Source organism: Prionailurus viverrinus, chromosome A2 (genome assembly GCF_022837055.1).
Source record: "Prionailurus viverrinus isolate Anna chromosome A2, UM_Priviv_1.0, whole genome shotgun sequence".
NCBI classification, from domain to species: Eukaryota; Metazoa; Chordata; class Mammalia; order Carnivora; family Felidae; genus Prionailurus; species Prionailurus viverrinus.
In genome coordinates, this window is record NC_062562.1 from 2,391,789 (window position 1) to 2,418,077 (window position 26,289).

Genomic DNA, 26,289 nt, shown 5'->3' on the forward strand with positions numbered 1-26,289 from the left:
GGTGACCGAGGTCTCGCCTTCTCGGCTACCCAACGGCCGCCTAGCAGGCACGAGCCACGCGATGGTAAGCGCGAGCTGGGGACCAGGCGGGCCGCACGGGGTGGGAGGGAGAGCTGGCGTGCCCACTGCAAAGGCAGGAGGTCCCTGAGGGGCACCTGCCACGAGCTCCACCCAGCGACCACCACAGGCAGGAATGAGGCTGTTCCAAGCGAAGGCTCCCGAGCTCACATCAGGTGGTGGCGGCCAAGTCAGAGGGACACACGGCGGGAAAGCTCATGAGCAGTGAGCCACAGGAAGCCCGCCTTCGGGATGGCCTAGCCAGCCCGTGCTGTGTTGCACCCCGAGTGACAGCAGTGACAGGTCCCCGAGACAGCAGTCACTCCTCTGTTGCCGTCTTACTCGAGGCCCATCAGTTCGAGGCTTCGCCTGTTCCTGACGCTCGGGCGTGGCTCCCCGGACACCACACGCTCTCAGGCCTCCATTCCCTGTGCGGGAGCTGACTCTACACTGGGGAACACTGGGCGATGTCGGGGACGTCTGGGGCCGTCACGAGGGGGGCTCCTGGCACTGAGTGGGTGGGGGGGGGGTCAGGGATGCCGCTCAGCCCCCAACAGAGCCTACGACGTCCCCGCTGAGGACCACCCGGCCCAGCGTCCGCAGTGGCCGGGGGTGGGGTGCCGGAGGGGCTCTGGCTGGCTCTCAGCCCACGCTGCCTCCCCACCCCGTCCCGAGGCCGAGATGCCATCTGCGTGAGGACCCCCGCATACCCGCTGCGGGTATCCTTCTGCTCCCTGGGACTCCAGGCATGCAGACCTGCCCACACAGCATGTCCAGTCCCGGGCACTGACGTGAACACATCCAAACCCCAACTGGACGTTTCTCTCCTAAATCTGTCCCTCCCACACTCTGTCTGTCTCACGCTGACACTCCAAAAACCTTCCGCTTTCTCTCTCAGACCCTACATCCAATCCACCGGCAGACTGCTGACTCAGAGGTCAGAGTGCATCCAGGATCGCATCCGCCTGGGTCGGCCCAGCCTGCTGCCCTGACCCATCCTGGCTGCACTCCACACAGCAACCCCAGGAACCGCTTAAACTGATGTGAGGTCAGTGGTAAAAGCCCAAGTCCTCCCTGAGGCCCCCAAGGCCCGGTGCACCGTGCCCTGGTCCCTCTCCTCCCTCTTCTCCTCCCTCCCTCCCCCAGCTCACTCTTCTCCAGCCACACGGGCCTCCTTGCTGTGTGTCCACCAGGCCAGGCAGCTGCTGCCCCAGGACCTCTGCACAGGCTGTGCCCTCCACCTGGAATGATCTGTGTGGCTGCCTCGGCCACCTGTTCCGGGTCTCTGCGCGGCAGAGACGTCCCTCTGACCCCCCTGCTAGAAAGAAGGCCCCTCACTCTCTAACCTCCTGTCCCGCTGCACGTGCTCCCACACTCACCCCGAGGTAAGGTCTTCACTTGTTTTTGGATGACTGCCCACCCTCCTCCACTAGAGAGTTCCACAAGAGCAGGGACTTTCCTTTCTCTCTTTAGATTCATACCCCTGGCACCTAGAGCAGGGGTCGGCTGCTTTTCCCATAAGGGGCCAAACAGCACGTTTTCAGCGATGCAAGACATATGTCACACTGCCGCCACCCTACTCAACTCTGTCATCGCGGCATGAGATCAGCCACAGACAGCCTGCAAATGAGTAAGCGCGACCGTGTGCCAATAAAACTTTATTTGCAAAAACGGGCAGTGGGCCGGATTGGATCTGTGGCCGTGGTGTGCCCGCCCCTGGTGTGAGAAGGGCCTGGCACGTGGTCGGCGCTGAATACACGCTACCGACCGGATGAACAGACGGCCGCCCCTGCCAGGCCGCCCCTGCCAGGCCTCGAAAGATGTTCCACAGAGGCTGGCTTTCTGACTCCTCCCACCCCCGCCCCTTCGCGGACCGCTCACGCTCACGGGGCGGGTCAGTCGGGCTTTGCTCACCTTCCCCGGGGCTGAAGGGCTCACTCCAGTCGTAGCCGCCGGGCTTTAAGATGGCGGTGACCTTGTACAAGTGGCAGAAGCCGGTCTTGCACTCGTTGGCACGGAGGAAGCAGAGCTCGCCGTCTCCCTCGGACTGGGGGAACGGGTAGAAGATGTCATGAACCTGCCGGGGCAGAAGGCGGAACGTGCGTCAGAAGGCGGGCCGCCGCCGCCGCCGCCGCCGCGTGGCCAGGCGTCCGTGCGTCCGTGCGTCCGTCCGTCCGTGGAAGGCGAACTCGGCCCGCTGCCCCGCCCCCGCCCCCCGCCCCGCCCCCGCCCCCCGCCCCGCCCAGCCGGGGATCTGGGGGCCCGGGCGGGGCGCAGCACCCGGCGTCTCCCCACGCTTACGTTGATCCACACGTCGGTGACCTCCTCGTACACCACGTGCGGCTGGACGTTCCTGGGCACCGCTCTGGCCAAGGCCACCCGTTCCTGCTCATCCTCGGTGGCGGGGATGAACAGGGCCGGGGGGAGGAGGACAAGCTGGAGCCGCTGCTGGGGCCGGTCCAGGAACATAGCCCAGGCACTGAGAGGGCGACAAGAGAGAGCGGCCGGAGGCCTCAGGGCCCAGCGGGGGAAGCCGGGTGACAGACGCCTCCCTCCCCGAACGCGTGGCGTCACAACCACCCTTCCTCTGGCGGCCTTGCCTACACTCGACCGAGTAACCCGGTAGCACACAAAGGCTTCTCGTTATAGCTCAGGCCCTCCGGAGAAGATGGGGGGCGGGGGGGGGGGGGCGACAGAACTCTAACGCAACCATTCTGGAAACATCGCGTGTCATTAGGACTCAGAGCAGCGTTTCGAAGATGTCTGCAATTTCTGCCAAATCCTCAGCCCACGTTCACTATCCTTTATTTCCTGTTTTGCTCTGAATGGACATTGTACTTTTGTGTGTGTGTGTGTTAATAAATTGTTCATCCTGTCAAACAACCTGAGTCCTTAAGGACTTGGTATAGAGGCAGGCAAACGTCAACTTAAAAAAGACAAAATCCCGTTGGAGGTGGGGACAACTGGCTGGCTCAGTCGGTGGAGGGGTCGTGAATTCGAGCCCCGCGTTGGTGTAGGTATCACTTAAAAATCACGTTTGGGAGCTACTCTATCATTATGTTCTGTCCTCAAACAACTGTTTTGAAATAAAACTTCTCAAAACTGGGGGGGAAAAAGTTCTCTGTACCTTTTTTTTTAAACGTTGATTTATTTTTGAGAGAGACAGAGCACAAGTTGGGGAGGGGCAGAGAGAGGAGACACAGAATCCGAAGCAGGCTCCAGGCTCCAGGTTCTGTGCTGTGGCACAGAGCGCGACGCAGGGCTTGAACCCACAAGCCGCGAGATCATGACCTGAGCCGAAGTCGGGTGCTCAACGGACTAAGCCACCTAGGCGCCTTATGTTTTTGGTTTTTTTATTTTTATTTTATTTTATTTATATTTAAAAAAACTTTTTTAATGTTTATTTTTAACAGAGAGAGAGAGAGAGAGAGAGAGAGAGAGAGAGAGACAGAGACAAGCAGGGGAGGAGGAGCAGAGACAGGGAGACACAGAATCCCAAGCAGGCTCCAGGCTCCGAGCTGTCAGCACAGAGCCTGACGCGGGGCTTGAACCCATGAACTGTGAGATCATGACCTGAGCCGAAGTCAGATGCTTAACCTCCTGAGCCATCCAGGTGCCCCTCCACCTTCCCAGACTGTAAACGGACAATGTGTTTTAAACGGAGATGCCGGTACCGTAAGTAGAGAAGCTGAATCTCAACACGGAGCGAGAACGACTAAAACCAAAGAGCGATGCCACAGGGACAGGAGATTCCAGCCAGAGCCTGCCGCCCGCCAGAGGCCCGGCCCCTCGGTCCAGGCTGCCTCTGTGATACAGGGGCCAGCAAGTAAATATTCCAGCCTCGTGCGCCACACGGTTCCTTTTAAAAGCAGCCCGTCAACCCCGCCAACGTGGCGCGAAAGCAGCTACGGACGATCTGTACACCAGCAAGTGTGGCCCCGTGACCATAAAACTTTATTCCTGGACGCTGAAATGTGGATTTCATATCATTTTCGTGTGTGATGAGGTATTCTTCTTTGGATTTTCTGACTTCTAACTGTTTAGAAAGCATGAAGGCCGCTCTTGGCTCGCGGGCCATACGGAAACTGACATCGGGCTGCCTGGCCTGCGTGCGGTGGCCCGGGGCCTGGCTCCAGAGACTTGCCCTTGATGTGGCCGCAGGGTCACGAGGTGAGTGACAAGGCAACACTCACTATTTGCCGTCCCGGGTCCACCCGGCCCTGGCGATGTACTCCACCCTGGGGAAGAGGGTGCTGAAGGGTTGTGCCAGCTCCTTCTCTTGGGTCGCCACGATCTAAAGGGAGAGCAGACTCAGGTCACACTTGGGCCCGACCACATGTTGCCTGGGAGGAGATGGCCGCTGCTGGGGGGGGGGGGATACTGTGTCCCCCAAATCCCTATCTTGGGGTCCTGACTCCCGGTGCCTCAGAAAGGGCCTTATTTGAAGTAGGGCGGCTACAGTGTCATTAGTTAAGGTGGTGCTGGAATAGGGTAGCCCCCTTTCGTAAGGGGGATGTGAGGACTCAGCTGCCAGGCAGAGGTCACCTTGTGACAAAAGGCAGGACAAGGCGAGGAGCGGGGCCGGGAACAGACCCCCTCACGGCCGCAGAAGGAGCCGGACTGCCCACACCTTGCTATCAGACGTTTAGGCTCCAGAGCCAGGAGGCAACATGCTTCTGTGGTCTGAGCCCCCGGCATGTGGGGCTCTGTCAGGACGGCCTGTTGGCTGGAAAGCGAGGGCTCTGGCCTGGGCTGTCACCACAGAGCCAGGCAGCCTTGGGCGACACAACGTCCAGCTGCCGCGGCTTCCCGGAGGCTAACGGGGCCGGCGCTCAGCGGTTCCGGAGGATGGACCGAGAACCACGCTGCTGGCAGGGGCTCAGTGAAGCCACCTAACGTCAGGTCTGTGTAAGATCTGCCAGAACGTTCTGGTACGGAGTGTAGAAAGGAGGTTTTGGTCAGGGTCTGATCATTCCGAAACCAAAACCTAACCCCTGATTGTGAAAATAAGCACATTTTATCTTCCGCCTTTTGGGAAACTCACACAAAAAGTCATCCCGGCACAAACGTCCCAGAGCTTCCTCAGCCTGTCTGAGTGCTCTGACCTCTGACCTGGGGGGAGGGGTGGTTTCCGTCTGACCTGGCATCCCCTCGGCCCTTCTCGGTTATAGCCTCTCCTGCCCTCCCGGCCGCGGGGTCCTGAGCAAGTGCTCCCGGGGTGATAAGGACACTTGTTGTCAATACTGACCCGGGGTGACAGAGAGAAGCGTCTGGAGCACTGACCATCCCGGCGAAGTTATAGGTGAGGACCTGCCCAAATGCCAGGGACGGGGAGTGGCCGGGGCGGAGCTCTAGTCCCCTGGACGACTACCCAACGGAGCTTTCTGCTCTGGAGACTGTTCTGGAAGCTCTTGTGGGACCTTCTGCTCAAGGACCGCTCCTCAGCATCGCCTCCTCACACCCCAGGACCACCCAGAGGCAGATGAGGCCGGGCCACAACTCATTTTCGAGACCGAGGCAGGGTGACGGGGCGCTACGGAGGCAGTGCCTTTTCGGGTTCACGTGCCCCTGGAAAGGGGGCAAGCGGCCTGCTGATGTCGCCCAACTGTCCCCCCATCTCCACCACCTACCCCGGCCCCGCCCCTCCTCACCCAGCCCCCACCCCGGGCACCCTGGCCACGCTCACCTTGCCCTGACTATCGGTCTGAAACTCGGCCAGCTTCAGGGCGATCTTGGGATTCTTGCTGCCTGCAGAAATGAAAGGGAGGTGAGTCCAGCAGGTGTCGCCCGTGAGGGCTGAGAGCAGGTGTCTGGGGTGGAGGTTGTGGGGTGATACCCTAGGAAGGTGACAAAGCCAGCGTGGGAGGGAGGGGCAGGAAAGGACCAGGTATCCAAAGGTCTTTCCGTGGGCACGTCAACGCTCTGGTCCGGGCACAAAGTCCCTCGGGCAGGCCTTTCTGACTCTGGCCCTGGACCTTGTTCTGTGACAACCGTCTTTACCATTTAAGAACACAGGCCAGACCCCGTGCTGGGTGGGAAGGCGGGTCGTGGGGGGACAAAATGTAAAGAACATGCCTCCCTGCCTTTGGAGAGCCTGAGAGTTGGTCGCAAAGACAGGACACGTCCACAATAAGACCGTCAACGATGCGGACAGGTGACACGTGTCCCCCGTGCCTCAGCAGGGCCCCGAGCTGTCGGGAGGCACGTGGCTTACTGGCTGGGATGGCCAAATGGCACTCGCCACAGACAGGTGCGGGTCAGGCTCCAGCCCCACCTACAATCAGTCCCCACCGTGGCCTGCACGGTGCTCGCCCCGGGACGGGCAGCCCCTCTGAGCCTCAGCTTCCCACCCGTGCAGCGGGGCAGGAGGGCCGACCCTTCCCACTTGCACCAGGGATTGGAAGTATCCCTGGAAGGCCCTGTCAGGTGGAGCACATAGTAGGCGCTTCCCACATGCTTCCCAGGGGACCAAAAACAGGCCGAACCCGGCCTGCAACGTATTTTCAGTTAGCTCGCCAAGCATTTTTAAATAATTCGAGGAGCATTTAAGAGGCAGGCCGTTTCTTGGAGCCATCTGGATTTCTGGCCTCCTCGAGAAACAGGGCAAACTCGAGCCTGCATTCTCACGAGGTGCCAAGTATCTGCCGTGCCCTTGGATGGGGCCGCACCCCCAGGCCCCCCCCTCGCACCGTCTCCCCGGGCCCCGAGGTCACCGATAGTGGCACCGGCCCCGCTGCCGTTGTCGAGCCCGGCCTGCCTCTCTGGGTCCTGGTTGGTGCACGCCTGCCCTGCTGGGCAGCCCGGGCCACTCCCCAGTGCCCTCACCTGTCCTGGGGTATCGGTAGGAGTCCGTCTTCCTTTCTTCTAGTGCGGGAGAGGGCACATGAATAATTTCCACCTCAGACTCGTCAACTTCCTCATACAGGATCCGCAGCGTCTTACAGCCTTCCGGACCTGGAAGGGGCAGGGGGAGCTGCTGGGGGTGCCACACGTGCCTGCTGTCACCCCACCTTCTGCCGCACATAAAGGGGACCCCCAGCTCTACCACGGCAGGGCCCGGATAAGAGCCTGAGCCCCCAGGCTAGAAGCCTGGCCCCGCTGTTTACTGTAACCGTTACATCTCACGCCAGGGCCTCAGTGTTCTCACCTGCGCGATGGGAAGAACCGAGCCGTTCCTAGCACGAAATGGCATGAGAGGTGGCCCTATGTGGTATTACGGGGCTGAACTGAAATCCCGTGTTGGGAGCCCCCAGCACCTCAAAATGGGGCTGTTATTTGGGGACAGGGTGTTAGATGATGAGTTTGAGAGGAGATCGTCAGAGTGGCCCGATCCAATCTGATTGGTGTCCTCATAACAAGACATGAGGGCACAGACACGCAGAGGGACGACCACGTGAGGACACGGGGAGAAGACGGCCGTCCGCACACCGAGGAGAGCGGCCCCAGGAGGAGGCAGCCCCAGGGACACCTGACGGCCGACCTCCCACCTCCAGGACCAGGACGGTAAATGCTTATTGTTGAGCCGCCGTGTCGGGGGGGCTTGCTTCTGGCAGCCCCAGCGGAGTAACACGCGGGGCTCAGCTCAAGAAGGCTTGGGATAAGAATCGTGACAAGTGCGTGAATCCCCGAGCGGTGGCCGCTTGGAAAGGAACGCGACACGGGCAGTGCTGACCTCACGGGGAGGGAGCCCACGGCTGTTGCTTCCTCCTGAGGCTGCCGAAAAGGGTCCCCATCTGCAGCGTCCTATAGCCCCACCAGAGACTCGCCCCAGATGGAGCAGGGGTGCCTCCAGAACCAGCGGCCCAGCCCCACCCGGGCTGCAGGGGGGGAGGGGGCACAGGAGGGGTGAGCCGCTGGCCTGAGGCCATGCGGTGTGGGACTGGCCGCACCGCAGCCCGAACCCCTGCCTCGGACTTCTGCGTCCACCTGCCCCGCACAAAGGACTCCTGGGACCCAGACTCCGACAGCCAGGAAGAATACTCCCGGGTTGCCGTGGCCGAGGAAAAGCCCCATCCCTTCATGCGAGACAGCACAGGAGGTGACCCCGGGTGTGGGGTCTGGGAGGGGGCTACCCCAGATGGCTGACGGCTGTGGCGTCGGGGGGGGGGGGGGGGGGGGGGGGCGGGGCGGGGATTCTGAGCCGGTACCAGCACGCCAGAGAAAGGACCTCTGAGATCATCTAGACCAGCGGACCCCAACCAAGGGCCGTTCTGTGTGCCCAGGGGTCGGTCACCTGAGCTGGTCAGAGCCCGAGGAACACCTCAAGTAGAGGTCAGGGATGCTGTTCAACACCTCACAGTGCTCAGGATGGCCCCCAGCACAGAGGATGAGCCAGCCCCGAAGTCCAGAGTGCCGAGGGGGAGAGATCCAGTTCGTGGCCAAGGACCCCATCTTACCGACCAGGACGCTCAGGCCTGCAGACCAGCCACAGGCTGAAAGAGCTGACCCCGGACCCTAGCTCCAGAGGCACGGGCCCGGGGCTACACGCCGCACGGCAGCGCGCCGAGGAGCCCGGCCCAGGTGGAAGGAGAGGTCACGGCACTGTCCTCTGTAACCTGCGACCCGGCCTGAGTCTCGGGCAGCAGCAGGCGGCCTCAGGTGCCCCTCTGATGGGGCGACCCCTCCTGTTCCTGGGAGCCGACTTAAACACATCGTGCCGGCTTCTTTGTATCACAGGATTTAGTGTCTTGCTTCCGTTGATGGCAGGACCATAAGGTCTTCTTTCAAGTTAATTTAAGGACAAGGTGAGTTGAACTAGAGCGAACAGGAGACGGGGCTCTGACGGCAGACGGCCAGAGCCCGGGGCCGGGACGTGAGCACCGCTGAAGCTCACAGGGGTACGAAGGCCACGGAGAAATCAATTAGCAGCACAAGAGGGTCTGATGCTACCGGCACGTTCCAGAAACAAGTCCCCCACCCAGAGAAGGTGGATCTTGCTTGACCGAACACTGGAGGGGACAACATACCCCCGCACTACGGGGACAAAGACACAGAGATACAAAAGGACCCACTGATCTGGCTTCTTCCATAAAGAGAAAATCCATCAAGATCGAAGCCGTGTGTAGCCTCCGCTCAGCTCTCTTATAGCTGGAATTTTCTCTGTGGCAGGATTCAGGATCCTCGGGCCTGCTGACATTTGGGGCTGGATCACTCCTTGTGGGAGAGAGCCATCCTGGCCACTGTAGGGCGCAGAGCAGCACCCATGGCTCCTGCCTGCTTGGTACCAGTAGCCACCCAGTCGTGACAACCACAGATGTCCCCAGATGTCACCTGGGGTCTCCTGGGAGCAGAATCGTCCCTGGCTAAGAACCACTGAGAAACTCCCAGAAGATCAGAAGATGTATATAAAAATGTTCAGGGGCGCCTGGGTGGCTCAGTCGGTTAAGCGTCCGACTTCGGCTCAGGTCATGATCTCACGGTTCGTGGGTTCGAGCCCCGTGTCAGGCTCTGTGCTGACAGCTCAGAACCTGGAGTCTGCTTCAGAGTCTGTGTCTCCCTGTGTCTCTGCCCCTTCCCTGCTTGCTCTCTGTCTCTATCTCAAAAATAGCAAACATTAAAAAAATTTTTTTAAAAATGTTTGCCATAGCACCGTTTATAACAAAAGGCGAGACCCAAACCAAACACCGGAAACAGCCGAAGTGTCGGTAGGCGTGGAACCAGTTAAACACGCCGTGGCCCATCGTCACCCCAGGGACAGTTAGTCATCAGAGTCCTCTGTATCCTGACTGCAACGGACAGAAAGTTCGTACCCCCAAATTCAAATGTCAAATCCTACCCGAAGGCGCTGGTGGGGGGAGGTGGGGCCTCCAGGAGGGGGATTAAGTCAGGAGGGCGGGAGCCCCGGGAATGAGACGAGCGTGTCCTCACGACAGAGGCCCAGCGAGCGCCCTGCCCTCCTGCCCTGTGAGCACGCGGGGAGAGGACAGTGGTCGTGAGCCAGGAGGCAGGTTCTCAACAGACGCCGTATCCGCTGGCGCCCCGGCCTTGGACGGCTCGCCTCCAGAACCCGGAGGAAAAGATGTCTGTTGTTCCCCAGCCCCCCGGGCCTGCGGGGTCCTGTCAGAGCGGCCTGAGCGGCTTGGGACACGACTACCGACACAAAAGGCTCTGCGGTTTGTTTTAAGCGAAAAGAGCCGGGAGCAGAAAAGCAGGCAGACCGTGGCTCCACTACCAGAAGGAACACGCGGGAAGCGCTTTGGCAAACGCGAGGGCGCCTACCCTCCCCGGAGGCGGCAGGGCACCACCAGTAGCCGGTGAAGCGGTCGAATTCTTCCTGGATGACGAAGGTGGCCACGCCCGCAGACCTGGGGTCATCGAGGACACTGGGTGAGCCTGGACAGGGAGAGAGCCGCATGCGGTGAGGAACGCAGTGCACAGCCGGCCTCCGCCCCCAAGCACCGCGCACATTCGAGGCTGAAACATCCTACGGCTGAGGGCGTCCGGAGTGCTGAGGGGTTGACCCGCAGCCCTGGCCCCTGCCCGCTCAATGCCAGGAGCGTCCTTAACCAGCCACCACAGCTAACGGTGTTTCCGGACGCGGCCAGCGTCCGTGCTGCCTGGGCTAAGCTTCAGGTTTAGGGAGAGAGCGCTGGGGCTGCGGGCAGGAAGGGCCGTGTGACCGGAGCCCCTGACTGGTGCAGAGCTCCACACAACATGCAGGAGAAGGAGGTCACTTCTGGGGAGCAGGGGGGTGAGGGAGAACTCAGGGAGCACGTGAGACCCGAGCCCGACCCGGAGGAGACATGACGGGAACGGGGGGGGGGGGGGGGGGGGGTTCACGTGAGCGGAGGCAGAACAAGCACCTGGTGGGGGGAGAGGCCACCCCGGCCGACTCACACAAAGAAAACTATGGGCCAGGCAGCTGGACTCCCCGTGAGGCCGGGGCAGAGCCACGCAGGACACACAGGCGGGGGAAGCGGGACAGCGGGGTCCGAGAAGGCGCCCGGTGGTCGGGGTAACGGGAGTGGGAACGGGGGCCTTTCTGGGGGCTGCGCTGGGGGCCAGAGCGGCCGTCCACACGAGCACCCACCCGGGACAGGAGCCGGCCCCCTGCGTGGCCTCACCTCTATGGCAGAAGGTCAGCCGCCGCTCCTCGCCTGTCTCAATGTTGGCCACCCACAGGTCATTGTTGTTGATGAAGGAGAAGAAGGCGGGGTCGGCAGGGCAGATCTTGGGGTCCATGCGGGGCCCGGTGCACTGGGTCTTGATTTCCAGGGGCTTCATGGGGGACACCTGGGGACGCAGAGGTCTGGCTCAGGGGGACGGGAGGTTGCCCGGCCACCCGCCCTGCCCCCAGCCAGTGACCAGGGCTCACCATGAACCCGTTCTTGCCCCCGTCCCGACAGTGGAAGAGGCTGTTGCTGGCCTGGAAGAGGAAGAGGCCGCTCTCGCTGTGGAAGTCGTAGGAGGTGATGCCAAAGACCCCCAGGCGCTTCCGTTCCCGAAGGAGCTCTTCCTCCCGAGAGTAGACTCCGTGGTGGGGAGTGGCCTGGGGGGACACACACAGATGGGCCCGCGTCAGCAGCCAGGAGCCCGGCACCCGGGCACTCCTGGGAGGGCTCGGCGCACCTGCCGTGGCTCCACACCAGAGAGAACTTTCTGCTGAGCAGAGCTGTCCAGCGGAGCTCCCCAACCAGGGGGCCAGAGCGGCCCGAGCCCGGGGGGCCGTGAGGTGCCCAGGCGGGCTCGGCAACAGGGCTGGTTGACAGGCTCCGGGCTCACCCGAGGCTTCCTCCCCTCTGGGCCCGTCTCTGGGCTCGCCTGGGCCCACATCTGCCCAGAGATCCTCTCTGAGGCAGACGGGGCTCTCCCCTAGCCGCCGGCACGGGCGGCTACCCAAGGTACTCTCCCCTGCTCCCCAACGCCAATGCCGCAGACGCCCTCCCTCCTGCCCTGAGCACCATCCCATCCAACCAGAGCTTTGGGTGAACCCTCCCTCCACCACACACTTCTGCTTTCTGCACGGGGGGAGCGGGGCAAATTCAGGACCACCTGGCCACCCAAACACCCAACCCGGAGGGGTCTGGGCGCGCGGCTGCCCCGAGGAGAACTCTGAACGCGACGAGGCAACGTTCCCGGCAAGAAACGTGTTTTTGAAAAGCAGAACCCGGAGTGCAACGACCGCCCCCCCCCCCGCCCCCCGCCCCCCCCCGCCTGGTGGGCCTGGGGCGGAAGTGAGGGCGGTCACACGGGTGTGGAGAAATGCACGGTGTGCCTCCACCCACCACCTCCTGCTGCCACGACCACAAAGAAATCAACATAAACCACGGCAAAAGGCACCCCCGTCCCTCGCCGGCCCTCTTCTCCCTAGGTGAGCCGACTTTGGATGAGGTTAAGTACCAGCCAAGCCTCCCCTGCAGGAACCAGGTTGGTTCCAAGTCTTTGTGAGGCGTGGAAAAGACACTTCTGGTAAGAGCGCTCATCAGAGCCCGCGCTGGGGCTGGAGCACAGCGGGAAGGGGGGGCCTGCACCTGTCTCCCTCGCCCTGGGCGGGGGTGGGGCGGGTGGACGGGGGGGCCAGGGCAGCACGGGCTCACCTGGAAGTGATCCAGCATCTGCTTCCAGGACAGGAGCAACAGAGCCTCCTTCCGGACCTTCCTGGGGATCTCTGAGTAGAGGAGGGAGTTCTCGCGGCTGCCATAAGGCATCCCTTGGGGAGAAGAGAGAAAAACCAGAATGGGTGACCTTGCCCAGGGCGAGGAGAGGGCCTGGGGCAAGGGCTGGCCTCAGGGGTGACGCTGGCTCCCCGCGGCTGGCTCCTCTCCAACCTCTCCCTCCCCCCGCCTGCCCCTGCGCAGCCCTCCCCACAGATGCTCCGGCCCCGGGTTCAAGCCCATTAGCAACAGTAATGGGATCTTCCACACCTGAGAGATTTGGACAGACGCCTTGTGCTAAGTTACCGAAGGACTAACACGCAAGAGAACAAAAGGGGTCAGGGAAACCCAGCCCTCAACAGGTGAGGCTCAGGGCTCGGGTGTCTGTTCCCGTCAAAGTCTTCTGCGGAGGCCAAGGATCAATCCAGGGTCAGAGAAAGAGCAAACGTAGGAAGGGAGCTGGGAAACGTGCACCCCACCAGCACCCCTCCCCTCGGCTCCGCTGGGCCCCGCCGGCCCCCACCCGCTCGACACCAGGAGCGCCTGGGTGGTGACAGCCACAGACGCCCCCAGATGCCCCCACTGATCTAATCTGAGCCTGTCTGCAAGAGGACAGTAGCCGCCTGGTGAGGACTCCGGGTGGACGAAACAAGCCGGACGCAGGAGGCGCGTCGCGCGGTGCCCCCGATGGGTCGCTCGGAGGGACGTGGGCTACTTCGCTAGTGAAGTCGCTGTTTCTCGTGTTCTTGCCTCTCGGCTGTGTCTTACTGTCAAAGGGGCGGTCGTGTTCTTAGTGGCAAATGAAGCAACAGCCTCTCTTCCAACCCGCAGCGTCTTCAAGTCAACGCATGACGGCGGGGCTGTTGTTAACGGGCTAACAATGCCAGGCCCCTCTCGGTCCCGTGCTCTCCAGGGGGCAGACTCCACGTGGCGGTGGCAGCCTCTTCGGGGACCTCCTCGTACGCGCTCTCGCCTCTACGAGCGGGGGACAGGGAGGCCCCGCGCTCGGCGCCTCTGGGGCCAGAGCCTGACAGATGATGTCTGTTCTCGTCACGACTCTCTTTACGGACAGCTGGTTCACGTGGCAATCCACGAGGGCTTTCCACTTCCGATGAACGTGGCACAGGAAGTTCAGTTAGCAACAGAAGAACGTATCTCAAGAGGAAAGGTTTCAAGGGCAACCTTAGGAAGCTCACGCTGAGAAAAACGCAAAGGTGATGTAGACGTGCGCGTGGGCCACACCCACGGTTTCACGGCCAAGGCCCCTGGACACTGTGCCGTCTGCCTCTCATCCCCAGCTCGAGGCACAGGCGTGACGCCGCCCCCCCCCCCCCCCCGGGGCATCCTTCCTTCTCAAGTTCATGTGACAGGTGGGGACAGACAGGTGGGGACAAGAATCTCACGGTGCATGACCCCATTTCTGTGCAACGTCCAGGACAGGCAACCCCAGAGGGACAGGAAGCGGACTCATGGTGGCCAGGAGCCGGGGGCGGGAGGGGAGCGAGAGCTAATGGCTCCAGAGTTTCTTTCTGGGGTGACGGAAACGTTCTGGAATTAGACGGTGGGGTTGCACAACGCTGTGAGTGCACTAAGAGCCAGAGGCGCCCACCTTTAGAAGGGCGAGTTTTAGGCTCTGTGGATCACACCCCGTTAAGAGCCGTGCGGGAGCCGCGTGGAGGGCTGGGAGGAAGCAGCCGGCAGCCCGAGCTCCGGACCCCCTGTCCTCGGGGCTCAGCGGGAGAGCCAGAGGCCTCCCAACAGGAAGTCAACAGAACGGCCTTGCCAAGGACATCGGAGCCACCTCCTCCGCCCAGCGCATTAATAAGTGACGGCACCAAATGGCACAGAGCAGCACATTCCCTGCGGCGCCCTGGCACCTGTGCTGGTGATGTCACACGCTGGGCGTGTAAGCCCGGGGTCTGATTTCTGCTGCCCCTGCCCCTCCCCTGCCTCCCCCCTTGCCAGCTCCACCCCACCTCTGGGGAAAGCACCCCAGCCCCCAAAATCCACCGGGGTGGCAGGTGGCCCAGATGTGCACAAGCACCATCTTCGGGCACTGTGGCCTCAGGAGCCAGAGTGATGGGCATGTGACCCGCACTGGGCCCGGGCTCTCCTCTAGGTCACGAGGACACAAGAGGCCCCCTCCCCCTGCTGAGGGACTCCCAGAGTGGTCACGGGCCCTGCGTCGTCCTCTGTCCTACAGGAGACGCCCACCTGCGGGGGACAAGCCGACCAACCCACGCGGAGCCGGAGAAGCTGCGGTCCGAGCCCTGGAACCTGACCGCCACCATCGTCGGCCACGGAAGCCGGCACATTCCCTCCTCTGCTGATTTCCTTCGCGCTGGAACTCATCCGTCGTGTGCATCCGACAGAGCCCTCCCTGAGGCCCCGGTGACGGTGAGGCCGGCGCGCACTCGGGGGGGGGGGGGGAGGGGCTCCCAGGGGAAGCACGCCGGCATGGCCCTCGGAGGCCCCTTCTGTTCCATCCGCAAACACGGCTGGCTGCAGCGTTCTTGGGGCCAGACCAGCACAATGACCTATCATGAAAGTACTCGGGGGCTCCAGGGGGGCGTGCCCCAAGAACCTGGACACGAAGTGAGCTTCGGGGCACCCCGAAGGTACTGAGTGATGCAGACGGATGACCTCAAAGGTGAGCTACGTCACCCTAAAAGAGCAGGATGGCTCGGAGATGTCCGGGGAAGGTTCTGGGGTCTCCGCCAAGTCCACAGTCCTTGTCTAGGGCCGTCTGTCCCCTACCCGCCGTGGTGGCAGGCGTCCTACGGACTGCAGGGACCCACTCACCCCAGCCCCAGACACATGCACGGGCCGCAGACAAGACACCTGACCTACGTCGAACCGACCCAGTTCCCGCTCCCAGAAATTCCGAGAGCTCGTCCATTTGTGCGGGTGGCTGGAACCTGAGATGGGTCACCCTGGGCGCGTGGCGGTGGAAGGCAGGTGTCCGGTGGGGGCAGATGTGTGGAGTAGAGCGTGTGCGGGGCAGACGCCTGGGCCCCTCGCAGCTCCTGGTTCCCAGGGCCACGGCCTGAGGCCCGGGGTGGGGGCTCCCCGGCACACCCGAGTCCTTCCTGTGAGGTGCCCTTGGTGGTTCAAACCAGCTCAGGGGGTTTCCATCCCTTTCGGCAGCTCTGCGGTTGGCTGAACAGTGGCCCCCAAATGCTCAGGTCCTGATCCCCAGACCCTGTGAGTTCGTCACCTTCTGTGGCAAGAGGGAGCCTGCAGAGGGGATTCGGTTAAGGGTCTGGAGTTGGGGAGAAGCCTGGATTACCCGGGTGGGCCCCGAATGGAATCACGTGCCCTCTTAAGGGAGACCGAGGCAGACTTCAGACACAAGGCAGAGGAGGAGGCCCCGTGCCCCGGTGGCCAGACCTGAACTCGGAAGAGGCAAGGAACGGGTCCTCCCCCACAGCCTCTGCAGGAAGCGTAGTGAGGCCTGCAGACACCTTGACTTTGGCCCGGAGAAACGGATTTCGGACTTCTGGTCTCCAGAACCGCGACAGAATACGTTTCTGTTTGTTTTAAGCCACCGAGTCAGCGGTGATTTGCGACAGCGGGAGCCCCACGAAACTCTTACACGTATCCGGCCCAGGACGGCAGCCTGACCTTGAGTCGGCGAGGAAAACCGCGCTGGGGGCCGCGGCACCACGGGGAAGAGAGAAGCAGCGGCCGCCACAGTCCACGTGTCCCGGCCACCTCTGACCCCGAGAGCCACGCCCCCTGAATGACCGTCGCCCGAAGCACGCCCAATCCTCGTCTCTCCCAGGCCCGAGCTGGCATCCCTTCTCTGTAAAGGGCCACGCGGTGCAGATCTTCAGCGGCCGCAGGGGGCACACGGCTTCTGCTGCAACTACGCTCGGGAGCGGCCGCGGAGGGGACAGAGACGAACGGGGGCGGCTGAGGCCCAGCAGAACCAGATCTCCAAAACAGACGGCGGTCGCTTGCTGAGCTCCGTTCCCGATCCCTCCTCTTCCAACCCCGCGCTCACCAAACCACCAACGTGCTTTCCACGCACGTCTGTCTCTACGAAGGGGTGCTGCACCAAGTCTGCGGAGGGCAGAGCCACCCGGCGTCCAGTTGCTGCCGTGGCCCTCGGCGGGGGTCAGCCGCAGGCAGAGGACGCCCCTCGCTGACCGGTGCGTGCCACCCCTCACGCCAACGCTGACCGAGGGCCCGGCCGGGGCCAGCATCATCCCGGAGGGGCCGTGGGTCCTTAGAGGACGGTCGGGCCCTGAATGTCGAGTCGAAGGCCGAGGCTGAACACCTGCCCCGGGTCACCAATCGTGGGCCGTTGCTGCTTCCACAGGGACACGCCCAGCCCTCTTGCCGCAGGGGCCCCGCGAGACCTTCGGGCAAAGCTAGGCAACGTCCGTTTGCTCAGTAGAAACTCGCTGCCCACCTGCCAGGAGCCAGGCCTGCGTGAGGCCCCACCGGTTCCCCCACAGGCCCTCCCGGGGCCGGCAGGGAACACAAACCCACGAACGGCCGCCGGGGATGCAGACAGCGCTGCCCCCAAGGCACGTGGCGCAGAAGGAAGCGACGAGCAGGTAACGTGCTCATCCAGGCGTCTGGGGCGAGGACCGCGATCGTGTGACAAGCCGCTTGTGTCGTTTATCCCCGGGCGCACTCAAAGAGCCTTCCCACACGTGGGCCCACGGCGCGCACCCACGGGAGTTACTTGTGACTCCGACGGCCAGGAGCCGCTCACTGGCCTGGCCCGGCCCGGCCCGGGGGGCTGGGAAACGACGCAGGGGCAGGCCCAGCCGCCCTGGTTCTGGAGACGATCGCGGCGGCTCAGAGCCACATCCAAGGCCCAGCCACGGCACGGCTGCAACCCAACGGGGCAGGGCCGCCCTCTGCTCCACTCACCTGCACACCTGCCGCCCCCCCACCTCCCCCTGCAGCACCCTGGCGCCAGACCGCTACTGCAAACGGAAGTCACCGTGGGTGGCACGGCCTCATGGGACATCTGCCCAGGGCCAGGCCCTTGTTTTTGGACCTCCTGACCGATAGGACCGGCTGGGCCCCAGGGCGCCTGGAGGGCTCACCCAGGTAGTAGAGGCGGTGGGAGTGGGGGCCCGACTCGTCTGTCTTCTGCACGAACTGGAAGTCGTGTGGAGCCTTGTTGACGATGAGGCCCGAGTTCTTGCGGCTGCCGTGGATGATGTTCCGGAGCCCGTCCCACGAGTGTTTCTGCACCTGGAAGCGGGAGGCCGGGTCCTCCGTCCCGACCGCGTCACCCCGCTCAGACGCTGGCGCCCCAGTGGCCATCCTCTCTGTCCCCTCAGAATTCAGCGACAAGCTGTAAGGGGGAGGGGACAGCGGGGAGACGATGAGAAGGGAGGATGACGCCCATGTGTCACTGACAAAGCTGCCCCCTCGTCAGACGCTCCTGAACCCCCCTCCGACGAGCCCCCCTGCAACTGTCCCAGCCCCCCTAAACATGTCCCAAATGCGTCGTTCTATTTCTTTCGAACACCACAAATGCTTCCGAGATCCAAGCCGCTGCCACCCGTGTGCCGAATGACCCCAACATCTCGCTAACGGACCCAACACATCCACCGCAGATCTGACCCCATCGCTTAAACGTCTTCCTTGCTTTTCCACAGTCCTGGGGGTAAAAACCAGTCCTTGTCACGGCCTTCAAGGCTCTCTGTCCTCTGACCCCCGCCAGCCCCTCGAACCTCATCCCCTTTTATCAGTTGCCCAGCCAAACTGGCCTTCCGTTGGCTCTTCAAACAGGCCAGACTCCTTCCCACCTTTGCACGTGCTTCCTTCTGCCTGAAACACTCTTCCCCTCTCTCCGCTTGACTAACGTCCAATCAGATCTCAGTGTAAGTATCTGTCGGGTCCTCAGAAACCTTGCGTGACCATCTGTACCGAAGCTGGTCTCTCCGTTAGGCGCGTCAGCGACTAATGTCCCCTGCCCTCAGAGCACTGGCACAAGGGTTGTCTGTTGATCACCTGTCCCGTTCATGGCAGTGGCCCCAGAACCTCAGGAGGCCCCTGGCTCCCAGGACGCGTTCCACAGAGGGCCGTGTGGAATGATTATCTTGCATTAAGCCCTCGGGGAGACACGCTCGCTCACACGCAAAGAACTGAGCGTAAAGAATTAATCGGCACAGCTCGTCCCCCATGCCATCCAGCCTGGGGTCCAGCAGGGGAAACTCGTGCCTCACGGGACAGGCTCAGAGAGACAAGCAGCTGTGCACAGACGGTGTGAGAACCCCAGCAGAGAGAACGGACGCCCCTCGGGACAGCCCGCCCCACCCCTCCCCCGCTCCCTGAGCAGCTGTGGCCGAGGCCCCGTCCCTCCCTTCTCTCCCCCTGGCTGTTGGGCACATTTCTTGAGCGGACTGGACTAGCTAGGCAAATATTTGCTTTAGGGAAATCTAAACATAGCCACAGTGACCCGGTTCCGGAAGAGCCGGGCTCTCTAGTGAGGCCGCCAAGGTGCGCGGGGCGGCCTCCCTCTCCTCCGTGGGCATCGGACGGCCTAAGGTCTCGCTGAATGCTGGGCCTCCTTGTGCTCTGGGATTAGCGGCTTTGCTCCGGGATTAGTGGCTTTGCTTTACAGGCGGAGCCCGGGCTTCACTGGTCAAAAGTGGGAGTTGTTACTGCTACACAGGGACAGGGATAGGGCCAGCCCGGGCCGAGGGCTTCAGAGAAGCACCAGGCAGAGCTGTGCCCACCTTCACACGGTACCCTCCAATTCCCAGAAGGGCCTGCCCCTTCACAGCAAGACACCCCCCCCGAGTCCCCATACGGGAGAAAGGACCCGTCTCCTGCTTCGAGGGGCAAGAGGAGACGCTTCTGAGCATGGCCTCCGTGGGCCGATTTTCAGAGTTCCCTTTCCACCCTGACCCTGTATCAGACGAGGGACAGAAAAGCCTCCCTGACTCCCGTCCTACTGGACCCAGCCAGGGCTCGGGGGGCTCGGGGGGCACGGCAAGCAGGCGGTTCCTGCTCCCCAGCCACAAAGAGTGCCCTCAGTTCACAACTTCCTATGATGGCTTTGAAGACACGGATCACAGGCCATCAGGGCTTTTGGGACCCTCGGGGCAAATGAACCCAAGCCAGAAAAGACGGGAGACCCAGTGAGGGTCACGTGCAGCATGTTCTGGCCCGCCCCCCCCCCCCCCCCCCCGCCCCCAGAGCTGTGGTTTACCTCCACGGGCGGCGCTGGGCACGGGCAGTGTCGGGCAGGGGCTGGGGCCAGGACGGGCCGAGCGCTCCGGAACCCACATGGCCCCGAGCGCTGCTGACAACCAGCCCAGAAAACCAGGCCAGGGGACTCCTCCGACCGGCCCAGCCCCCACCCCCACCCCCCCGAAACTGCGGCCACCGTTCAGGCCTTGCTCACGGCAGCAAAACCGATCACAACCTCCAGGGTTCCCGAAGGGGACCCCATAAGCTGAGAGCCGGGCAGAAACGCTCACAGAATCATGTGGCTTATTTCCATAGCAAGGAACAATAAAAATGATCTTGCCTCCGATCACTGCAGAGAGCCCAAGGAGCAAAAATGTGATCCAGGAGATGAGAAATGAAATGAAACATCGGGAGAAACTTCTAGGAATCTTCTAGATGTGGCCAGGCGGTCTGAGCTCCCAGACAGGCCAAGGCTTGGTGCTATGACTTGGTCCTCCACTCACCTCTCTCTTCCCCAGAAGTGCAGAGAGACTGCAGAGGAGGCGGGGGAAGGGGAGGAACAGGTGAACCAAGTGCCCCGCTTCCCACCCTAGGCCAGCCTGAGCTCCTCCAGTCAAGGGTTTACACAGCTGGGGAAACGGAAGCGGATTCCAAGCCACTTGGGCCGGGTCCACCTACGCTTTCCTTCTGCCAGTCAGCAGGACGCCTCGCGGACCACGAGGCCACCGGCAGGCGGCTCGGGCCCTCCGGTGCCATCACCGTCAAGGCCCCACGGGAGGTCTGCGGCCTGTGAACTGGTGCTCCGAGAGCCAGGACCGCCGCCCCGCGGGGCATCCGCCAGAGACCCAAGCGGGCCCGTGACGAGGGCGGCGGGCAGAAGGAAGAAGGAACCGCGGGTTCTCGGTGCCGGCCGCAGGTCTGGGAGCATTCGGCCAACCGCAGAGAGACAAGGCGGGCAGGGAGGCAGGCGCCAGGGAGGTGAGGGGCGGGGGCCCGCCGTGCTCCGGGGAGGAAATGCCTGAGCGGCCCTCAGGACACTCGCCGTGGCCCCGTGGGGCGGGGGCTCCCGGGAAACAGCGGGCCGTGCCCTGCCCTCCAAGGCCTGCCTCCGGCACCGTGCGGGCCTCCCACTGTCGCGACCGGCCGGCGCAGACTCAGTTTGCAGCCCACGCCGTGGCCGCCGGGGACCTAACGCACGTGAGAAGGGCCACTCGGGTCTCCGTCACCAGCCGACCTGCTGATGCATTTCCCCACCGGACACCGGAGCCCGCGTCCGGGGAGCGAAGCAGACTGCTCAACGTCACCCCTGTCTTCCAGGAGCTCTTTAGTGCCCTTCCTGCCGGTCGCTCCCACCGGCTAAAAGCAAACGAAGCCACGGGGGCTAGAAGCCCACTCGCCGGAGGGCTTCCTGTGGCCTCCGCCTCGCACACGGGCCCCAGACGTGAGACTCACCAAGTGCCCCGGGGCCTCACGTGGACAATTATGATTACTCCTCACCGTGACCCTGACAGGTGAGTTCTGGGGCCAGCCCCATCTGGGAGGCTGCAAAGCAGGCTCAGAGGGATCAAATGACCCGCCCGATATCAGATATCACCCGAGTCTGACGGACCCCGAACCCACATTCTAACCTCCGGACCAACGGTTCTCAGCCGGGCCAGATCCTGCCCCAGGGGACACCGGGTGATGTCTGGGTACATCTGTGGTTGTCACGGAGGGGTGCGCCTAGCATCGAGGGGCTGGGGGCCAGGGGTCTGCTCCACCCCCCCCGGCGCCCAGGACGCCCCCACAGAGAATAGCTTGGCCCCACGTGAGCAGTCCCGAGGCTGAGAAACCCTGCTCTCGCCTACATTGCCACCTCACGCGGAACAGCCAGAACAGTCCTGGGGCATCGCAGAAAGGTAGGGGGTGGCAGGGGGAGGCAGGGGTCTTCCCAGACCTAGGACATCATCGGAAATTTGGGAACCTCAACGACACCCCCACGGGTCAGGGCTCCCGCGGCCACACCCCTTACCTTCTCCAACCTTCTGTGTGGTCGTGATCCAGGCGGAGCTTCTTAACCTTCCGCATTAACCACTCGGCTGACCTCAGGAGGGTGGGGGAGCCTGCGGGCAGAGAGACCCCCGGGCTGCAACCCCCAGCGGTCTGGGCGTGCCCGCTCTCGGCCCTGCTCGCCTGCCCACCGCTCTAGGCAGCCCTCTGTTACTCTGGGGACACCCAATGCCAAGGGCGTTCTGAAGAGGCTCTGCCCGGAAATTCGAGAGGGTGCCCGGCATTTGCCAGAAACCAGCATCCTTTTTGTCGTGCGGTCCTCCCAAGGCGAGAAGTCCCCGAGAAGACGGCAGTCTTAAATGACGCCAAGGACGCCAACCCCGGTGCTCACCAGAAACCCAACAGTCCCAGGGTCCCCATTGTGGCCACACTCTGATGGCCTTCCTGACCTCCCCTTCTCGCCCCTGACCGTGATCTCCAACCACGCTGGCCTTACTCTCCCCTACACACACCGACTCCTTCCCACCCCAGGGCCTTTGCGCTTGCCGGTCCCACGGCCCAGGGGCCCTTCCCTGCCTTCTGTGGGACTCGCCCCTCTTCTCCTTCACGCCCCGGTCTCACCTCTGCAGAGGTCTTTCCGGACCCCCAATCCAAAGTCACCGCTCTGTCACCCCCACACAGCATCCTGTCCTTCCATACAGAGCTAAGTCTGGGGTAGTGGCTCTCAAAGGGGAGGACTCTGCCCCTCCTCCCCAGAGAATGACCGGGGACAGCCGTGGTTGTCACAACTGGGGGTGCTCCTGGCACTGAGTGTGCCGAGGCAGAGAAACTCTGCATTCTTAATTTAGGGGGGGCAGTGGAGTAAGATCCTCAGGCCCACACGAGACACTCGAATAAATCCCTGATGGGTCAGACTGTACAAACCACGGTGACCCCAGCATCTGTGAGTGACCTCCCCTCTCCCTCAGTTCACAAATGGAAATGGTGCAACGTCCCAGGACCTCAGGAGCTCAAATGATTATGGAATACAGAGTCTCTTCGGGGCCAACTGCATCCCGTCACCCAGCGGGTCTCAACCAGGGTCAATTGTGCCCCCACGAGCCATTTTTGGTCATCACGGCTGGGAGACGGGCCCCCGGCACGCAGACCGGAGGCTGCTAATCAAACCACAAAGCACAGGACGCTCGCCTCCACCCCCACTGCGAAGAGTGACGTGGCCCCAAACATCCCCAGTGCTGAGGCTGAGAACCCCTGCTCTGGGTGAGGGGACACCCTTCCCCGGGTTGTCACTCCAGGAGGGCAGGCTTACACCCGTCCTGTTCCATGCCTGGCACACACAGGGTTTTCGGTAGAGTTAATGAGTCCCAGTCCTCCCTTGAACGCTGTCTGAAGTCAAAGGGAGCCCTGCTTTGGTCAGCACCCAAACACCCTTGTGATGAGCCAGGCCCCAGGTGGCTGGGCGGGTGCCGAGAGGCTTCAAGAAAAGGGAAGCAGGGGCCCCTGGGTGGCTCAGTCAGTTGAGCGTCCCACTTCGGCTCAGGTCACCATCTGGCAGCTCGAGAGTTGGAGCCCTGCGTCGGGCTCGCTGCTGTCCAGCCTGTCAGCGCAGAGACACCCCCCCACCCCCCTGCCCTTCCCTCCCCCGCTTGCATTCTCCCAGAAATAAATAAATATTTGAGAAAAAGAAAGCAGCGCCTGGTCACAGCGCCGACACCGTGGGCGAGCCCTGGCCTCACTCTTAGTCCTGTGGTGAAAAGAGGGGTCGCTGTGGTCAGAGAGATGGGTTCAAATCCTGACTCTACAACGTTTGGTCTCTGTGACCTTGAGAAACCGCTCGACCTCTCGGCTAAGTCAAATTAGGTTGAGTGTAACCTCTCGGTTACATTGTGCTTCAGTTTCCGCAGCTGTGAGATGAGGCCACGGTACCTGCGTGGAGGGCTGCTGTGACAATTAAGTGCTCAAATAAAACACCAGATGCGACGGAACCTACGTCCCAGCCAATGCTGTCACCTAGACAAGTTACTGACCATCCGGCGGCGGGCGGGATTGGACCGACGCCCCCCTAAGAGCCAGGATCCCCACCAAAGGCTGACTGAGGGCCAGGCGCTGGGCTCCCTGTGGGGAGGATGCAGCCACGCCCCCCCCCCCCCCCCCAGCGGCCCGAGGGCAGTGACCCCGGAGTTGCAGAAAACCACTTCCTGCAGATGTCTATATCCTGGAGCACGCAAATGAATCCCGCCAGCCCACACGCCAGCCGCCACCGTCACCCCACGGCCGGCACCACTGACCTTCTAAAGGGTCCAGAAAGCCTCCATTCCAGCCGCAGGCGTGGGATACAGACCCTGATGGAACAAGCATGCCGTTAGTGCAGCAGGTCAGCGGAGAGCCTGGCCAAAACAGCCCGCTCTCCTTCCCCTGGAGAGTCCTGACCCCCCCCCCCTCCCCCAGCCCCATTCTCTCTACCTGGACAGATCCTAGAGCCACCTCACCGCCCTGCAATGCCGCCTGCGTGCCCTGAACTGCACCGGGGAGGAAAGACCTCCCCCATCTGGCCCAGTCCTCCCGGGAACCAGCCAGGGACTCGACCACAGTGCACACCTCCAGGGCTTTAGTCCAAGCTCCTGGAAAGCACGCTGGTTCTTGCCACTGAGGCAAGTGACTTCCTCCCGGTGGGGGGGAGGGGGGGGAGAACGACGGCGGCGGGGGAAAACGGAACGAGCGGGGGGCCCTTCTGACGGCTCGGCGGCAGCGTGGATGGGGAAGTGTCAAGACTGGTCTAGAGCCCGGTGGGAAGCAGGTGGGCGGCTGGACAGGGCCGGAAGGGAGGCTGAGAAGGGGCTGGAACCTGTGGGGGTGTGGATTAGGGGAAGCCAAGCGCCCGGGGAGGGGTGAGTGGGTGGGGGCAGGAAGCAGGTCCGGGAGGCGGCCTCTGCTCTCGGACGGGGAGCATGTGTTTGCACGGGGAGGGGAGCTCCAGGGCCTGCAGGGAAGGAGCGCCGTCGTGGGTGCGGCCGCTCCCGGAAGGGACCGGAGCCAGGTGGCTTGGGCAGCGACGGGCCGAGAGGGGAGGCTGGGCCGAGCGAGGCCGAGAGGTGGCCCGGCCACCGGAGGAGGCAAAAGGGGAAGAAGGGCCGAGGAGGGCCCGGGGCGGAAGGGAAACCGAGGCGGGGGCCGTTGGGACCGGGAGTGTGGCCAAAGGCAGGGCCGGGGCGCGGGGAGGCCGGGGCGGAGGGCGCCCGAGAGGCCGGCCAATGGCGGGTCCGGGGTCAGGGCTGAGGTGGGGCCGGTCAATGGCGGGCTCGGGGTCGCGGCCGAGGCGGGACGGGGCGCGCAGGCGCTGCTCACCGGGCTCGGGGCAGGCGCGGAGCGGCGGCCGGGCTGGGAAGGGCGTCCCGGGGCCGGAGGCGCCTCACGCTAGAGGCTCCATGCCCGGGACTGCGGCCCCGGAAGTGGCGGGCGCGGGGGACGGCGGCGGCGGCGGACACGGGGGAGCCGGTGGCTCGGGCCCCTTTGACCCGGAAGTTGAGCGGCCCAGGCGGCGCCCTACGATTGGCCGCCGCCCGGACGGTACCAAGGTGGCTGCGATCCTGGGGGGGGGGGGGGGGACGCGCCCGCACAGTCCCTGGCGGCCAGAGGCTTGGAATTTCCCTCGGCAGCATCTTCCGGCGCGGGGAGCCGGAGGGGACATTGGAGAGAGGCGCCCCCGTGCGGTTTGGTATCGCCCAGCCCGACCGATGGGGCTTCTACTAATGGCGCTCAGAGAAAGCGCTGTTCGCCGGAGCGTTGGTGGTATAGTGGTTAGCATAGCTGCCTTCCAAGCAGTTGACCCGGGTTCGATTCCCGGCCAACGCAGGCGACGCTGTTGTTTTTCATACCCCCGCCCCATAGCCTGTTGAAACGTCCTTTATTAAAAAAAAAAAATGCCGAATTAAAGTTTTTCGTACCTTGCAATGACTTTAAAAGCGACGGGAGAAATTTAAAAACCTCGTCCCGATGACCCTGGAGTAGGGCTTACCTGCCGTCCTACGCTGAGAAAACGCGTGTTTCCGCCCGGGATCGAACCGGGGACCTTTCGCGTGTGAGGCGAACGTGATAACCGCTACACTACGGAAACTGGCAAGAGGCGGGTTTTCTGGGACGCCTATACGGCCTGCTTTTGCGGGGATTCCCGCGCTTCCGGCCCGCGCCCCGCTGAAGGGAGGAGGGGGCGGGGACCGGTGGGGGGGGGGGCCTCGGAGGAGCGCGCTTCCCCCTCCCCACCCCCCCAGACCAGGATTAGAGCGAGGAGAGCGAGGCAGTGGCCTCAGGTGCAGACATGAAGGGGGGGCCAGAAAACGCCACAATCAAGACAAACGGATATTTTCGGGCAACATACCAAAATACTCCTGTTACTAGCCATAGAATTCCCTAACGAACAATGTATCAAAACCGTACGTGGAGACAGGTTTCGGCAGTGCCCTGCCCAACCGCAGTGGAGTCTGAG

General features: G+C 62.9%; 1 protein-coding gene, 1 long non-coding RNA gene and 2 other non-coding genes across 18 annotated transcripts in view; 2 read left to right on the forward strand and 2 right to left on the reverse strand.

Annotated features, from left to right (window-relative positions):
- DPP9 (dipeptidyl peptidase 9) overlaps positions 1 to 25,886 on the reverse strand; it is a 41,316-nt gene extending 15,430 nt beyond the window's left edge. For 7 of the 15 annotated variants that reach the window (XR_007148351.1, XR_007148353.1, XR_007148354.1 and 4 more), the window contains exons 1-12: positions 21,829 to 21,919; positions 20,158 to 20,348; positions 17,717 to 17,970; positions 12,594 to 12,706; positions 11,372 to 11,545; positions 11,121 to 11,289; positions 10,276 to 10,389; positions 6,883 to 7,011; positions 5,744 to 5,805; positions 4,251 to 4,351; positions 2,359 to 2,536; positions 1,972 to 2,134 (exon numbers count right to left, since the gene is read on the reverse strand). Coding sequence is in view for 12 of the 15 variants with exons in the window: in XM_047841349.1 (XP_047697305.1) it covers positions 1,972 to 2,134; positions 2,359 to 2,536; positions 4,251 to 4,351; positions 5,744 to 5,805; positions 6,883 to 7,011; positions 10,276 to 10,389; positions 11,121 to 11,289; positions 11,372 to 11,545; positions 12,594 to 12,706; positions 17,717 to 17,970; positions 20,158 to 20,225 (1,525 nt within the window). In the remaining 3 variants the exon portion in view is untranslated. Of the gene's footprint in view, positions 1 to 1,971; positions 2,135 to 2,358; positions 2,537 to 3,595; positions 4,352 to 5,743; positions 5,806 to 6,882; positions 7,012 to 10,275; positions 10,390 to 11,120; positions 11,290 to 11,371; positions 11,546 to 12,593; positions 12,707 to 17,716; positions 17,971 to 20,157; positions 20,349 to 21,828; positions 21,920 to 24,094; positions 24,149 to 24,269; positions 25,086 to 25,151; positions 25,342 to 25,821 lie in introns of those variants that run through there. The other 8 variants (XM_047841369.1, XM_047841357.1, XM_047841378.1 and 5 more) reach the window with 8 other exon arrangements.
- Positions 12,331 to 15,834, forward strand: LOC125155792 (uncharacterized). Its single transcript, XR_007148355.1, has 3 exons — positions 12,331 to 12,465; positions 12,855 to 13,012; positions 14,854 to 15,834. It is a non-coding gene; the product is annotated as an uncharacterized LOC125155792 (long non-coding RNA).
- On the forward strand, positions 25,587 to 25,658 carry TRNAG-UCC (transfer RNA glycine (anticodon UCC)). Its single transcript has one exon. It is a non-coding gene; the product is annotated as a tRNA-Gly (tRNA).
- On the reverse strand, positions 25,848 to 25,920 carry TRNAV-CAC (transfer RNA valine (anticodon CAC)). Its single transcript has one exon. It is a non-coding gene; the product is annotated as a tRNA-Val (tRNA).
- Between the last annotated feature and the right edge of the window lie 369 nt (positions 25,921 to 26,289).